Below are 17,414 nucleotides of genomic sequence, written 5' to 3'. Positions count from 1 at the left end.
AAGGCAGAGGCGACAAAGATATTTTGTAGCTAATAACTTATGTTCTTAATGAGTCTTACATTGGTCCTTGTAGGTCAGAGGAAAGTCAATAGGGTACCAAGAGTTTCTTCAACTACTGGCTGTGGACTAAACAGCTCTGAAAACACTTTATTTGTCTACTAATAGTCACTGCACACACAATTAAACATGAAATTTCCACCACATCTCAGATTAATGATATTTTATGAAAATATTTTGTAATGGAAACAACATTTAAACAGAGATTTAAAAAAATAAATAAAATTGCTCAATCTAATTTCATGGCCAGTATTTTATGCATATAAGATTCACACTTTAATTAGTGTGAAATAACTTAAGTCACACCTTTTACATGATAACAATTACAACTTGATGACAAAAAAAAAAATACCATTCTGATTTTTTCCTTTATTTTTCACTGTTTACTTCACAAGTCTCCTACATCACCTTAAAGTATCCTTTGTCTACATGAAACAATAATACTACCCATGGCCAGCTTGGTTTAGGAATGAAAACACATAACCGCTATATTTTAAACACTGCTGCCATCTACTGCTTCCTTATAGAACCACAGTGCTCAGATAACTACACCATTACAAATGGATCAAAACAAAAAACTTAATAGCTAATGTAAAAAATAATCCACTATATGAACCAAACAAGTATACCAAATGCTGTTTATTAACAGTTTTGTCTGCAGCAATATCATACAAGTGAAACTACATGGAATGAGTGCTTTTCCAAGGTGCTGCCTACTCAAGTCATGAAAATGACTTTTATTATTAAAGGATTTTTAAAGAAACACCAGCAAACACTTTGACTGTCCTAACTGCCCCCATGCAAGAGTATACATTAACATATATATAAAAGTAATAAAAAAAAAATACAAATACCTAATGTGCTTAAGACAGTTAGAAAACAATACTTTTGTAACAATTTGTTTTGAAACCCACCCAGACCCACACTTACACCAAATGTGAATTTTACATGGCAACACCCTGATAGAAAATGCAGTACAAAAACAGCTTTGGTGAACTTGTGTAGTCTTCTATAAAAAGAATTTCCATAAAAGGATTTTAAAAAGTTAAATATTATAAAGTGAATTTGCTATTGCACACAGTGATAAGAGGCTTCGAGAGGAAAGGACTCTGCTGTGATGGCAATACTGGAGCAGTCTCAAGGCTTTCTGCGTCTACAAAATAAAATGGAGGCACATTTTTTAAAAAGCTGGTTTTCACCAGAGTGACTGGAGACAAGTGAAACTGTACGCAAATAAAGAGCTTACTTTGGGTATCCGTGATGTTGGTATCCAGGTCCTAGGTTCGAGCCAGCTCTCATCTCCAAGGCAACAGAGCACTAGAGAAGAGAGACGGGTTAGGAAACAAACATTTATATTATAAAATGTATACGCATTCCCACCCATTAAAAATACCAAAAAAGTAGTTATTGACCTTAAAATATGGGCATTTAAGTCTTTAAGTGTGCAGTGCCTGCACCTGCCTAGAGGATATCAGTAATCTTACCCTTGTCTCCACATCAGTCCAGTTTCCTTCCATAGGCTCACCATCCGGGCCAGTCTCTGATGATCGTCTCTTACGGCTACAATCAAAGAGCACAACAATACAGAGCATTCACTATGAGACCTAGAAATAATACATGCTGCCAAGTTTGAATTGTATTGGTGGTCATACAATTACCTGGCCGCAAGAGGGTTTTCCTGCTTGAGCGTTTCGATATCCGTGAACTGAACAGCCTGTCCTCCACCTCTAGTTTTGAACACTTCACCCTGATAATGAGCAAAAAATAAAAAAAATAAACTTTAGTTTCAGCTGACAACCAAAACCAGGAGCAAGACCACTTGAAAAAGGAAGCTACCTTGATTAGCTTGGTCTGAATCTCTCCATCTGATGCAACCTCCTGGTGTGTCAGAACGTACTTGTCACACTTGGACAGAGCTTTCTCATTGGGAGCGTTTACTTTGATGGCATTGGGGATGTTTGGTTGCAGAACTGTATCCAGGTCCACATTAGTGGTGGGTTTATGATCAACCCACCTCTCCCCACCTGCGGAGTGTGAGCGTCTGTGTAGAGGCCGGACCGGCGGCCCAGTCTATTCAATTGAAACACAAGCACAGTAAGACAAATAGAAGGCGGTCCTTAGGCATGCTGAAGTGTTAGTCAGTCTCTACTAAACTAAATGTCCCAAGCTGTTAAGAGGAAAGAAAAAAGCTGAAGATACGTTCCCATTCAAACAAGCTCCAAAAAAAAAAAAAAAAAAAAAAAAAAAAAAAAGCGCTTTTCAGTATGCAGATATTAAAGCTGTAAATGTTGACAATTTCAACTTTTACACAACCTATGACATTATTCAATTGCTTTTCATACACTTTAGACAAGTTCAATTAGGCGCAGGAGTAAGAGATGACATTGAGAAGATGAACTCAAATTTATTTGTGTAAAAGTGCAAAACAAAGCCATTACATGGTTAAAATAAGCAGCATATAATAACTTATTTTACATATAGATCTTCTGGGTAATAATTAGTGCAGCTGAGAAACAGATAAAAATGTCTACATTAGGCTACAATGAGTCTATATTAGTGTCTTGTTGAAGCTCTACCTATAACTACAGCAAGATACTCTACTGACCCAGTGACCCGTTTCCTCTAGATCTACCTCTGCTGGCTGGACAGGCACCTCTCTGGCCCAACACCTGCCTCTCCTCCTTCTAAGACTGTCAGGAAGGCCCTGAGCTCTCTTCCTACTGTCTGGAGGTGACTGGCTACCCTGCCTACGAGAGTACGGGACACCCTGCTCCCACTCAGAGATGCAGGAGGCCACAGACACACTGCCTGGTCTGGGGAAGTGAGGATCTGGCCTGATCGTCTGAGAGAAGTAATATATGGGTTCCAGGGAGGAGAGGGATGACTGAGAGCCATTGTAGGGAGACTGTAAGCGACATGAGATTAGTACACACATGGTTTGCATGCAACACACACCAGTACATTAAAAACAGCATTAATGGCATTAAAAACAGGTGGGAATCTGTTAAAAAAAAAAAAAAAAAAAAAAAAGTGCACAGGGTAATTATACACACAGACACAGAGCATAGCAGGCCATGAATGGACATATAAAGATGAGGTTTGTGGATTAGGTTAGGCATAAATCTCAGGGCCAAGCGGTCTAGAAACGCATGTCAGTTAAACGTACAGGAACAGGTGATGGGGAAGCAGATCTCTTGGCAGGCACTTTGTCCTTTTCTCTGGACGGCCGCTTTGGCTGCTGGTTCTCCGTCTTTCCCTCAGTCACTATGGCTTTGAGCTGTTTGAGTTTCTCATCCTTCACCCACAGCTTATTCTGCATTTCCAGCTGCTTAGCATTTACTCGCCTCTCCTATAGAGAACAAAAACAAATCTTGCATGTATCACACCACTAACAAATGAAATTGTACAAAAAAAATTAAAAAGTCTCGTTTCACATATATAGGGTCTATGGGAAGACACTCACACACTCCTTCTCCCACTTGAGCTTGGCGTCAGTGACGATGCCCTGCATGCGTGATTCCATGCGTCTCTTTTCAGACATTTCCCTCTGCAGCCTCTGTTCTCTGCTCTCCAGTTCCTGCTGTAGAGATCGTTTGTCCTCCTCATAGATGTTGGTGGTTTTCTGTAGAATGTCAATCTGCATAGAGTGTAACATATCGAAGATGCATTACAGATAGGCCAATAGGTGATTATTTGATCTAACCACCGCGATTGTGCTTTTTTTTAAGGCATAAATATAGGGGGAGTCATACACCATAAGAAACAGAAGAGCACCAGTTTGCTTTTAATGCACTGTAGAGCCTATATCATCTAAAGCCATTCCATATCTTAATGTGAGGGACAGAATTATATTTACATTGTTAAATTTAAGTTTACAGAAATTGATCTTCCTTCTGCTGCAGCAGTCAGTTATTCTCCGCTCAGCATTCAAACAGCACGTCACGTTCACTTATGACAGTCAGCACGGTAAACTCTCTCTCCAAGATGACATATTCCCATTATAATACTTGGTGTAGATAAAGGTCTGGGAATTCGCATAAAATTACCTCTTGCTAGAGTTCATTGCTCTCTCATTTCTCTTCTCTGTTTGTACCGTGTGGAGTGCAGCACGCTGTGACTTATGTTGCTTCAATCACATCATTCTTCACCCTGGATGTGCATAAGTGCTTTGAGCTGCTCTGTTTGAAGCGTTTTACATTATCAAAGTTTTGCACACAGAAAGATTATTAGAAGCTTTTATTTTTCTCATGATTCTGAAATTATCTTATTTTCACGCAGAACTAATATATGCTGACTTTTACTTTAATATGCTCATGTGACATTAGGGCTGTGCGATTAGTCGGAATCGAATCACGATTTGAGACGTTGCAGTTTTGCTAAGCGATGTGGACGCAATATTTCTCTGTTCCAGAGCATATGCATGGCTGCCAGCCTTGAGTGACAGCCTTACTAACCAATACAGTGAGCGCACCTCCGTTCTCCACAATCAGCACTGCTCTAGCCAACTGCATAAACGGCCACCGTAAAAAACACACCGGAAAGCGTGAATTTGAGAGAGTTTGAGAGAGATATAGAGTGTGAGAGAGAGAGAGAGAGAGAGAGAGAGAGAGAGAGAGAGAGAGAGAGAGAGAGAGAGAGAGATGAGAGAGAGAGAGAGAGAGAGAGAGAGAAAGAGAGAGAGAGAGAGAGAGAGAGAGAGAGAGAGAGAGAGAGAGAGAGAGAGGAGAGAGAGGGAGAGAGGGAGGGAGGGAGAGAGAGAGAGAGAGAGAGAGAGAGAGAGAGAGAGAGTGTGATTATGGCGTCTACAGGGTCAGATCGATAGTTGGTAAATTAATACTGAAGAAAAACTTGTGTAATTTGATATTATTTTGGTTTCGAAATGTCAGATACCAAACAAAAAAGGTACGTTAATGTTAATTTCCAAGAGCTGCGTCACAACACATATCAAGAAGAACTCCCTTATCGGTTCTGCTTTCAGTACTGGAGAATAAAAAATATATTCTTAGATGTTTTTATAAGTATATGAACGTTATCTTGCACATTTTATCTCCCCAACAGATTCTAATATTCGCTATTCCCAATTCAGAAGACCGCACACATAGCCTGTGTCTCTGAATGCTTCTTATACTCGCTCCTCTCATCCGCATCTCACGGAGGAGCCGTTACACTCGCCGCACACACGCAGTCTGTCTCGTAATGCTAAGTTATACTCATGCGCGGCTCCGCACCACAAGTCTCCACGAGCACATCTGGCAATAAGGACGAGGCTAGACGCACGCGCGCAACCTCACGCCTGGCTCCGCATTTAAAACAAGTGTAAATTTAGACTAACTGCTTTGCTAAATTCACTTGGATGAAATGAAACATTCAGTTCTTAAAATCCCAAATGCTTAAAAATTAATAAATCAGTCTGTAACCTATGTAATACTTTAATAATTTACTGAAGTAATACAGTTCTTTATTTGCATAAAATAAACTAACCTTTTCTGTGAAATTTAGTAATTAAGTAAATTCCGTAAAAGTAGTAATGCCATTATAATACCATAATATAATATAATATAATATAATATAATATAATATAATATAATATAATATAATATAATATATATATATAATATAATATAATATAATATATATAATATAATATAATATAAAATAAATAAAATAAAATTATAAATTCCCTGCTGGAAAAAAAAAAACAATAGAACCCCTCCCAAAACACAATATGAAATGTAATGGATTTAAGGGTTATATATACTGGGAATTATATTAGACTTTAATGTAAACTATAATGATGTCTACTGGTATTTCATGGATTCTATTGGTGGGATGTAATCTGGCAGATGGGAAACAATAGAACAACAGTAAATCCTAGTGGAATAATGACCAAAACGCACTACAAAAAGGAATTTTGTAATTGTTTTAATGGAAACCATAAGAATTTCTGTGATGATTTCTATTGTTTGTTTTTTTCAGCAGAAAACGATCCCCATACTGTGCTGCACACTACTGACAAAGTAAGCTGAAGCTTGATTTTGCAAAATTAAAAAAAACAAAATAAATAGCAAATCGCAATGTCAAAAAAAAAAAAAAACACAATTAGATATTTTCCCCAAATCGCACAGCCCTATGTGACATGTTCGCTTGTTTGTTTGATCTGCAAACGTATTGTCGTTCCCTTCAGCTATGATACAGACACTATAAGCCTGGAGTTTCTAAACCTCCTCCACTGTCTGTTTCATGCGTCAACTCCCAAAGTGTGTCCGAAAAGTAAGACAATGTTTAATACAGGAGATAATAATACAGCAGATTCAACCATAATCGTTGCCTGTGGTGCGTATGTATGTGTGGGACAGAGCTATCAAAATAGGGGCGAGACCCTTTTGGGGTAGAGGCATGTTTGTTCTGGTGATTTGAAATATCAACATTGGCTACCAGAAATCACTTACACCACCATTAAAGGGGTGGTTGATTGCAATTTCACTTTTAACATTAGTTAGTGTGTATTGTTGCTTTTTGAGCATAAACAATATCTGCAAAATAGCGGCGCTGAAAGTTCAGTGCAAACGGAGATATTGTCTTTTAAAATTCTGCCAGTTTAATGCCTACAAAAACGGCTCGTAGGGACTACGAGTTACTTCCCAGGTTTGTGACATCACAAACTAGGGCTGGGCGATAAATCGATTTTATCGATTAACTCGAATGTGTAGTTTACATAGGTTTTGTTTGAATGAAAATCGGTTTTTTTTTCTTTTTAACATCCACCAACGCTCCACTCAGGGCTCCCGTAGTTCCGATTGGGCTCAACCCTCCCCCCGTGCGTTTGTCATAGAGACATGCTGCCGAGCAGAGTATGTTTCTCCGGAGCGCGGAGTAGAGCGGTGTGATTTTGACTGGAGCGAGGAGCGGAATTTTTAAAAGTCGGAGCGTCGTGGTTTTCACTCGCTCCAGCACCGCTCCATCACGAGTACAAGTCATGCCAACAGCACGTAATATAACTGCATATTTAGCAAAAATTCACGTTAAACATATTTAGCTATAGCTTGATACAGATGGATCTCTCAAATCAGAAGATTATAATGACAGCAATAACCGAGCGGGAAGTTACAGGCTAGTTCTCAAGGAGTTTGTCTGTTCCTTTTACTGAATATTTTCGGCTTAAAGCATGATTTAAAATAGATACAGCATATTCACACACAATCGCTTTCGCAATAATGCAATTCAAACAAATGTAATCTTACAGTACTTCATCTGTGTCTGATTTTGAATGATTTTGAAATCTGTAAGAAATGCATCGATCTGTAGATAAAATAACTGACGAAAATTAACTGCTATTTTCATCACAAACAAAATTTGCACAGCAGAAAGCAGCAATTATAGCTTTTAATGCTGAAAATGTTATTAGTTTGGCATGTGGTAGGAAAAAAAAGAAAAGTTTGCACACAATAGCCTAATCCCCTTTGAAACTCTACTGTTATTTTATTTTTTATTTTAGTATAGGCTACATTATGAACATAACATTTCAAACATACTGAAATGCTTTAGCTTTGGAGTGAAGGCAAAGCTGTGTTTCTGGTATCAGTGTGCGTGGAGTGATTATTAAATCTTCGGAGCGCGGAGGGAAATTGTTGCCGCTCCACTCCGCTCACATACTCTGCTGCCGAGTGAGAGAGATGTTTTTGCCCTACAAAATGAACAAGACCGCGGCAGCACAAGCACAGCATATCCGCCAAAAAAGCAACCTGCAGCATTGCTCGTTGTGCGGCTCACCAACAACAACTCTCGCGTCCGGCGTAGTGTCTGCTCTATTTACAAATAATTTATATAAGAAAAAAATGACTCACTGTAGTTGCCAGTTTTAATCTTAACAGCTCTTAACGCCGAGTGGATGGTTAGATGCATGATGGGCTGGTATTAAATAAAAAAAAATAATAATAATAAAGGTCTTTTCCAGCATTAAGGTAATAACATTACTGCTTTTTTTTTTTTTTAAATCATCTTCTTAGTTATAAATTTGACTGGCAAATAATAAATAAAGAATTATATTAAAACTTGTTTCGATAAATTTCTTTGTCATTTGAATATTGTAGGGGGGCAAAAAAATCGATTTAAATGCAACAAAGGGGGCGAGGCCATGCTGCCCTGCTTAAGAGAAGAGGAAGGAAAATAGGGGTGTACGTAAAATTCTATTCATATTTGAATCGCAATTCTGTCTTCTAACGATTCTAATGGATTCACAAGTTTCAAAATCAATGTTCTAAAGCAGCGGTTCTCAATCCAGTTTCTCGCGTCGCCCTGCATCTCTCATTCAGGTCACCAACTCAGCTCAAACAATGAACGCTTCCATTTATACACTTATTTTCACATAGCTATGAGAAGCATAATACATGGCGTGTGGTTGGATTAAACTGCACAGGTTCTGCACGACCCTCTTCAATAATATCCTCTGCATCTCAATTGGGCTCAAATTGATAAGAAATATAGATGATGCCATTGTTAACAATACAAACGGAGCACGTGCCGCTGAGGTGAGGGACGGGACATTTACACTAGAGGCGGTATAGCCAATCGCAACAAATTGGACTAGCTAACCAATCAGAGCCCATCGCGTATTTCTGAGGGAGGGGTTTCATAAAAGCAGAAAATGATCAGCACATTTATAGGAGAAGGCACAGAACAGTGTGGAATAAAGGTAAATTGTGTGAAAAATAATGTGTTTCTTTAAAAACAAAAGCATTAACATGTTAGATTCCACCCCATAAGCACAATCAAGCCTAGAGAGAAAAAAAAAAAAAAAGAAAATCACCCCACCCCTTTATTTTTTTTGTGGAAACTTTCATTTTTTGTTAATGAACAGATTTACAAGAAAAATTTAAAACACTACACATGTATTCTACTGTCACTTTTGATCAATTTAATGTGATGTGAAAAAGTGTGATGTGATGGGTTAAATTTTTTTTTTTTTTTTTTTAATCCTGACTCAGTGATTGTGCAAATACCTTGTACTCCAACATTTTGGATTTCTTTTCCAGACGATCAATCTCATTCTTCTGGTTTTGGATCATTTTGTCCTTTTCACCAAGCCGACCACGTTGCTCTTGGATGAAGTTCTCCTTAGAGAGAAGGTTGCTGTCTTGCTCTTGAAGCACAGACTTCAGCATGTTGGCTGAAACCAAATACCACCAGAAATTTGGAAAAATATTGCATTTGAAAGACCATTTAAACAGTTCTGAATAAAGTGATGATTTTACCAGTTTTATTGTACTCCTCAACCATCATCTGTCGAACCTTGTGTCTCTTCTCCAGGGCCTCAATGAGTCTGGGCAGTGTAACATTATCGTTAGGGCCAGAGATCTCACAGGGAGGAAGTGGAGGGAACGACTGAAGCAGTTGGTTCAATACTGTTGGAGAATCTGTAACAGAACACATCACATAATTGACATTACCCAAAAAAAAAAAAAAAAACTAATAGTATGAGACTTTTGGATGGAATTCGGCATGTTAAAGAAAATGCACATTTTTAATGTCAACACACATTATGTGAGAGAATAACATGCAAGCACACACACACACACAAAAATACCTCCATCTACAGGACCACCACGATCTTCCAGCCTGCGTGTAAGCTCCTCTTTGAAGGCCTGGTTTCTCTGTCGGCGACCAGCAGCAAAGCCACAGATGGGCCTGTCAACAGGCCGGGCCACTTCAACCTCCTGAGTCATCTCAGCAAAGCGCATCACCAGCTACACACAGATGAGAAACCAAAAGGTCAGTGCAACTAGAATAAATCTGTAGTGGAACAATGCACCTTTTGACCTGGTAATATTGCTTACCAAGGTCTCCTCATAATCATCAGCTTTTGGATTTACACACACGACCATCCTCACTTTGCCTTCCCCATCAAAGTAGTTCTTGAATAGATGGGTCACTTTGGAGTCTCTGTACGGAACCATCTGAGGACAAAAGTCAAGAGAGCCTATGATGTTTCTAACTTTTTTAACCAACCATATGGTCAGTTTCTCTCTCACATACCTTATTTGTGCCACACATCTGATTCTCCCTCAGTACCTCAATACATGTGCGCAGAGTCATTAAAGATTGATTGATGTTGCCTGTGAGAAAACCACCCATATGGTCTTCATATAAAACATAACCCTGAAATCCTGAAGGTAATAAAATTAGTTATTTGTGCTGCTGCCTGACCTGCTTCACGGAGACGGCTGCCCTCTGCTCGGGTTCTGCTGGTGCGTTCACTGCCAGCCAGATCCACCAGACACAACTGGCTCACATTCACCTGACTCTTATCCTGAAAAAGGAACAACAAATCTTTTTAAGTGTTTGTCAGTGGTTCCACTGTCACAACTGAGAACCTAACATCTCCACATGTAGGGCCAAAATGTCACAGTTTAAGGTGTAGTTCTTGCAAAAATGAAAACTTACTACTAACCCTTGCATTAGACCAAATTCATAAGATTTGCATTCATGTTTTAAACACAAATTAAGATATTTTTTAACAAATCTTTACATTTCCATCCCTCCATTCCACCAACACCTCAAAGAGTTCATAAAGACATTGTAAAAGAAACCCATATGAATCAAGCAGTTTAATCTAAGCTTTCCATAGTGACAATCACTCGATATTAAGAGATTTAAATCATGCAATTTATTCACAGAAGAGCATTAATCAATGCACAGAGCACATCAAATATGGCAAAGGGAAGCCAATCTTGTGCATCACGCAAACAGATGATGCTGTTAAAGAGTCATAGTTTCAGTGGAATAAACTTTAAATGGAGAGACAGAAACCATTCAGGTTTCATTAAAAATATCTTCATTTATGCTTTAAGCATTGTGGGTTTGGAACAAGGGTGACTAAATTACAATTTAAATTTTTGGGTGAACCATTTCACTAACATCTCATGAATAATTAAAACACTTTAAAGGGGTCATATCATGTTGCTAAAAAGAGCATTATTTTGTGTATTTGGTGTAATGCAATGTGTTTATGCAGCTTAAGGTTCAAAAAACATTTTCCACATAAATGTACATTGTTTCTCCTCTATCCCCCACCTTTTTGAAACGTGTAGATTTTTACAAAGCTCATCGTTCTGAAAAGCGAGGTGTACGCTGATTGGCCAGCTATCCAGTGCATTGTGATTGGCCAAATGCCTCAAGCATGTGTCAAAAGTTACGTATGTCCCAGCGCATGCAATAGTTGATATATCTTGGCGCATGAGACAAAACCAATAAAAACCCATTACAAACAAGGCATTTGTTGCATCCAGTGGGGACATAATTACTGATCATAATGACTTGTACTGTCTTTTTATGCGTAAACATAAAACCATGTCTGCATTTGTGATCAGAGAAACAACAAACAATAAGCTCTAACAGTTACTCAACACTGCCCAAAACTCACGTTTGAATCAGTGGCAAATCCTTGAAAATGTTTTTACAGACAGCGAGTCAGAAGCACCACACTGTCCTTGCAAAGTTGTTATTGCCCCACTTTATAGAAACAGACATTATAGGCTACTCTGCAGGTTCAGGAAACAGTCCTTGTCCTCCGTAAAAAGCATTGCACACATCTGAATATTTGGATTGAACTGTTCCGGAACAGTGTTGTAAATACAACTTAACCACTGATTTCTAGCGGTGTCCTCTTATGGAAGGCCAAACAAAGTAGTTTCACTTTCACAATGAAACACAGCGTCTCCTCAACATGACGCCGGCGGCAACAGCGAGAATAAAAGTTGCCTTCTTTCTTTGAGTGAACATTTGGGCGGCGTTATGCAAATCTTCCCACATCGTGACGTAGACCTGTGGGGCCGTGTTAGAACGAGCCGTTTTAGGTAGTAGTGACTGACTCTTAACTTTTATAAAAAAAAAAAAACTCTTTGGATTTGAGACTTTAGTCTTTGCAAATTTACAGATCTTCTTTATGCAGAAATGTGTTGTAGTGGTGCCAAGGGGTTGTAAAAATTTAAATAGAATGGTATGATTTATTTATATTAATATGATAAATTTGATTCATTCAAATGCATTATCGGATTTACCTTTGACAAACTTATCACTAGGGGGTGCCAAACCCTTACAAATGCCACATTCATCAAACCAGCAACAAGATCAGGGGCCGGTTGCACCAGCTGGACATACATCTGGTTGTAAGACTAGGCTGGGCGTAAAATGCGCTTTAAGTCAGTTATCAGTAGTTGTAGCCAAAGACACTTCATATGTATCTGAATAACAGAGGTTAACCTTGAATCAAATGGCATTAGTATTAAAATTTATATTTTTAGTTTTATAATATTTACAAAAATTTCATTCCAAAAAATAAAGTCTTGAAGTGATTAGAATTAGCACTGACCTGAAGCACATTGTCTCCATCTGCATCCAGAGGTGCTTGTGCCAATTTAATAATGAAAACACTGTGAGAACGGCTGGATTCACGGTTCAATTGCGTGTTTGCAATCCGGCGCTTCTTCTGACCTGTTCAGAAAAGAAAAGATCTCATACTACAATAGCACTGTGCACCAACTACAAACAAAACCATTATGGAGGAAAAAAAAGAAAAAGAAAAGAAAAGAAAAAAAAAAAAAAGTTAACATCTTCATGAGCTTACCTCTCCAAAAGACTTCAAAAGCTTCCTCTGTTGACTTGACCTCAACCTCAGTGCACCCGGCCACATACATGTTGTGATTTTGATCTTCACGCAGTATTTTGGATTGGGGTGGTCTGAAATGTAAATAAAGTATGATAACATTTCTGTATCTACAGAGTAGGCAACAAAGCTCAAACTCTGCATGGGCGCCTACCAGCAAATAAAACAAAAGCATAAGACACACAGCCAAGACAAAGCAGATAGACACCCTAGAAGCACTTGAAAGCACAAGACAGGATGCACAGAACAGATACACAAAGGAAGGAATATCATTATCAAAAGGCAGCAAGTCCATCTATGAATGGATTTCACTGGCCACGTACATGAACTCAATGTTGTTTCTCAGAGGTGTGCCTGCACCATTCCACCTAATGAAAAACAAAATACATTTATCTATAAACTAAGTGCATAGACATTACTAAATGTAAAAAAATATGAATGGGACTAAACCTAAATCAGCTTTGTGTCAACTGTCAGTGTAAAATTTCAATTGACTAAATATTTAAGTAAAAAAGTATTGGTTACCCATAAATTGTTACTACTGACAACCAATCAAATTAGATTGGAGTTTTAATATAGACTAACGTTCAAAAGTTTGGGGTCGATACAATTTTTTTTTTTAATGGTTTTTGAAAGAAGCCTCTTATGCTGACAAAGGCTGTATTTATTGAATCAAAAATACAGCAAAAACAGCAAACTTACTTGGGCTTTATTGGGTCAAAAGGAGTCTCTTCCAGGAGATCATAGATGTAGTTATTGTAAATCTCAATGTAAGAGACAAAGACACTGTAGCTGCTATCTTCATCCACTCCGCTTGCCTTACAAGCCTCCTCTGGACTGATCATGTCAGCAAACTCAGGGTCAAATCGCCTACAAAACAAGAACAGCATATAAACTCACTATATTTCATTTAAAACAGATAAGGCAATTTGTAACTTTAACAACTTGAATTAACCTTGTTGTTGGGGTCTTTGGTACAGATGTCTGGCTCTCTCGCTTCTGTCGGTCCAAGAGCGCATCTACCTGATTCTGCACCTCCATGCCATTTTTATCATCAGGCTTGAAAACCTGATGAGTGAAACAAAAAAGCTCAAGGATGGAAAATTAATTTTACATAACGGAATAAAAGTACTTGATGAATTTTCTTACATATCTCTTGGCCTGGTAGGGGCTTATGCTGTTGAAGATCATGTCGAGTGAACGTGGAAGCAGCCCACCTTGACCAGGTGAGCCAGTCATTGTGTAAGTTTTTCCACTGCCAGTGACACCGTAGGTGAACAACAGACCTAGTTTAAAAAGAAAACTGCTGTCAGTTTTTAAATAACAATGATCATCATCATCAGCAAGCGCACAGAAAAGTATATTTACCGTTTTTACAGTGAATGAGGTCTTCTACTAGAGGTTTGGCAACATCTTCAAATAATTCCATCTGTGTCGTTTTAATTCCAAACACTTTTTTGAAGGAATATTGTGTCTAAAAGACAATTATAGTTCATCATAGTTAAAGGGATCATAATATTTTCACATGTAAATGAACATCCAAGAAGCACACAATGAGTTCTATAAGCAATACTTCAAAGTATAATACTTATATTCATTTCACAAAATTAAAAAAAGATGCTTTAATACCTCTGTTCCCAACCACTACAATATGGAAATAACCATAACTTCTACTGTACATGCAAAAATAAAACTGATGTTCTTTCTCAGTATTTTGTGTGTCGTTTTCCAGTACAAATGTCTAAAGATTCTTAAATCAAAATGCATTTACTTAAAAAGCAAAATGACATAAGATGTATTGCCTTGATAGTTTGATGTGATTTTATGCTTTAAAAAAATAAAATAAAAAAAAATAAAAAAAAACATATCTGCCAGTGGACTTAAAAAAACAACACACTTAATTTAAGTTTTCATACCCCATTAACAGATATTTGCTTAAATTCTCTTCATGTACAGTTCCTCAGAAAACAAGGCTTCATCTCAAATGTTAATGCCACAACTTTACGTATTTAAGACTTAAGGCCTGTTCACACCAAAGATGATAACAGTAAAGATAAAGATTTTCAAAAAAATCATTCTCAATATTAAAGAATAGCAGAGTCCACACCACAGCTATAATGATAAAGGCACAGAGAAACAATATCATTGGAATCCCTTTCAGTACGATTTTTCCAGTTGATGAACAAAGAAAACTTCAAATGACAACCAATCATAATCAATCCTGCTATAAAGAGCTCAAGAATTTAAAGCGGCAGACGAGCGTGCGCTTGGAATAAACAGACATATCATCGTCTGGTGTGGATGCTAATATAGTTCTTGCTGTGACCAGGCCTTTACAATGCAAGACCTATTTAAGGACTTAATTTGTGGAAGGGCAAACTAAAACACCAAGACCCACATAAACCCTGCATCAGATTCAAAGGAATAGTTTTGTTTTCATGTTGTGCTAGACCTTGACCTTTCCATGCAGCACACAAATAGATACAACAAAGTTTTGCAGACTCGAAACAGCAAACAAGTCATACTGACCACGTTTATGGTGCTTTTGTCACTTTTTAAGCTTGGCAAACCTAATACTCTTAAACTTTCATGATATAGAAAAAAAGTGTAGCCATTACACAAAATCCACCTTTGTGTCCCACAGAAGAAAAAGTCAAATAGAATTGGAGATGTATGACATAATTCCTAACAAAATCAGAAGAAATTTGTGTTTTAAATAATCATAATTGGCGAAACGAGAGCAGACAAGCACTCACCTCTTTGAATTCACCATTTCTGTTGGCTTTGAGCCCATCAGGGGCATGTAACTGGATGGTGGTGTTGCTTATAACCTCGATACAGCATTCCTCATCCTCTTCACCCAGTGGCCGCGCGCGACAATACACCTGCCAAACACGTATCGAATTAATATAACTTACTGATCAAGATTGCCATTATCCTAAAGCGAACAAAAAGTTACAACATACTCCAACAGGGTCCTTCTGGTTGTTGGAAGGCTTTTTTGGAGGAGGGCGGCGGGGGGTCTTGCCCTTCCTGTTACAAACGGAAAAATTCACACATCACTCAACAAACAAGTAAGTTACAGTTCAAGTAAAACGAGCATGATTAAAAGAGAATCTATAAACTTTCGGAGTTATGATAGGAAAACGCGATCTGCTCATTACTTCACTGATTTTTACCAACAAACAACATAACGTAACGTTAAACAACGTTTATGTACTGGCATAAAGTGGCTTGACGTTGGACATTTGATATTCGGAAATCTAGGGACCGTCTCTAAACTTACATTCGAAACTACTATACACTTCTCTAACGTCAATAGCATGCAAGGAGAATGACTAACAGTCATGAAAACAACTGTTAACTGTTCATCCAGGTGTCAACTATAATGCACACCTTTTATATTTTTTGATAATTATTCAAATAAACTGTAAATCATATGGAAAACAATTGCTACTTTTCATTACCGAATGTACTTAAACACAAATTTGAAGCTCAGTATTCTGTTCAAATGCTATTGAGCTTTAAATTATGGCATATTTTACATTTGAGCCCATTCAGTAATGAAAAGTAGTAATTTTTTACATTTGATAGTTTATTTGAATAATTATGAAAAATATGAACGGTGTGCATTATAGCTGACACCTAGATGAACACTTTAAAGTATGTTTTATGAATGTGAGTCATTCTGTTCAAATGCTATTGAGCTTTAAATTTGTGTTTAAGTTATTTGAATAATTATGAAGTAGCAATTGTTTTTCCATATGACTTACAGTTTATTTTAATATAATCAAAAAGGTGTGCATTATAGTTGACCCTGGATGAACAGAGTTTTCAACTGTTCATGACTGTTAGTCATTCTCCTTGCATGTTAGTTAGTTTCGCATGTAACTTTAGAGACGGTCCCTAGATTTGCGAATATCGAATGTCCAACGTCAAGCCAACTTTATGCCAGTACATAACGTTAGTTGATAATAAAAGGGATAACAAAATCAAACTACTGATATAAAAAGAAAACGTAACACATTAAGATGGATTATGAACAGAGCCTAAAGTACAAACAATGGATTAATAACGTTAAGTAAACGCGACGGGCGGTGAGTAAGGCTTAGTAACGTTAGTTAAGAAATGTCTGCTAAAAGCACTCAAAGACTTTCATTTGAAAACAGACTCGCTTATATGTTAATAAACGGACCTTTTAAAATTCGTTATCGTGCTAAAATAACTACAGTAGAATAGGTATTAAATACTTACGCTTGCCTAATCATGTTTGGGTGTTTTTATTTAATTCCGCGACGCCGTTGCCTTCTTGTCCGTATACAAAATTCGAAGTTCAAACGTTCCCTCCACTGCGTCAGAAACTGATTTTTCAAATGTGACCAATCAGCGAGCTCAGCCACGCCGTAGACAACCGGATGTCCCGCCCTAAGCCCCGCCTGATATTCTGGTGACACTTTCCGGTTTTAGCCAGAGTCGATATACTGGAATAAACAAGGAGACTTTTTATTTTTTTTGCCGACCAACAACTAATGTCTACTTGTGTTTAACGGTTAATATATAAAAGTATTCATATAAAAATAGCATATAGCATATGTTGTATAAACTAATATATAGTAGTCTATATTCTACAAAAACATAAAGACATCAAATTGTTTTCATTGCATAGTTTTATTCAGTAAAAATAACAAAACTTTAC

At 37.6% G+C, this 17,414-nt stretch overlaps 1 protein-coding gene across 5 annotated transcripts; it reads right to left on the bottom strand.

Annotated features, from left to right (window-relative positions):
- Positions 1-681: 681 nt before the first annotated feature.
- On the bottom strand, positions 682-17,109 carry LOC109103629 (kinesin-like protein KIF23). 5 transcript variants are annotated; one of them, XM_042775284.1, is made up of 24 exons: positions 16,973-17,109; positions 15,685-15,751; positions 15,475-15,603; positions 14,087-14,192; positions 13,868-14,004; positions 13,674-13,786; positions 13,421-13,588; positions 13,042-13,086; positions 12,680-12,792; positions 12,425-12,546; positions 10,261-10,363; positions 10,090-10,169; positions 9,891-10,010; positions 9,641-9,800; positions 9,309-9,470; positions 9,057-9,223; positions 3,521-3,694; positions 3,224-3,406; positions 2,663-2,962; positions 1,894-2,127; positions 1,716-1,804; positions 1,542-1,617; positions 1,304-1,374; positions 682-1,210 (listed from the first exon to the last, which is right to left on the bottom strand). In XM_042775284.1, exons 1-24 carry the CDS (start codon positions 16,984-16,986, stop codon positions 1,195-1,197), a joined length of 2,949 nt encoding a protein of 982 aa, XP_042631218.1. In that variant the 5' UTR covers positions 16,987-17,109; the 3' UTR covers positions 682-1,194. The 5 variants fall into 5 exon arrangements, with proteins under 5 accessions (XP_042631218.1, XP_042631219.1, XP_042631220.1 ...); XM_042775285.1 differs by having other exon boundaries at positions 2,690-2,962; XM_042775286.1 differs by lacking the exon at positions 13,042-13,086 and having other exon boundaries at positions 16,973-17,108.
- Positions 17,110-17,414: the final 305 nt, after the last annotated feature.

This window comes from Cyprinus carpio, chromosome A18, assembly GCF_018340385.1.
Source record: "Cyprinus carpio isolate SPL01 chromosome A18, ASM1834038v1, whole genome shotgun sequence".
NCBI lineage: Eukaryota > Metazoa > Chordata > Actinopteri > Cypriniformes > Cyprinidae > Cyprinus > Cyprinus carpio.
The sequence above is the reverse complement of the archived record's forward strand: the minus strand, read 5'-3'. Positions and strand labels throughout refer to the sequence as shown.

Excerpts from the sequence above, each read along its gene's own strand:
- LOC109103629 (XM_042775284.1), bottom strand. Across the intron at positions 9,801-9,890 it reads ATGATTATGAGGAGACCTTG|CTGGTGATGCGCTTTGCTGA; the intron begins GTAAGCAATATT and ends ATCTGTGTGTAG. Across the intron at positions 1,805-1,893 it reads TTCAGACCAAGCTAATCAAG|GGTGAAGTGTTCAAAACTAG; the intron begins GTAGCTTCCTTT and ends GCTCATTATCAG.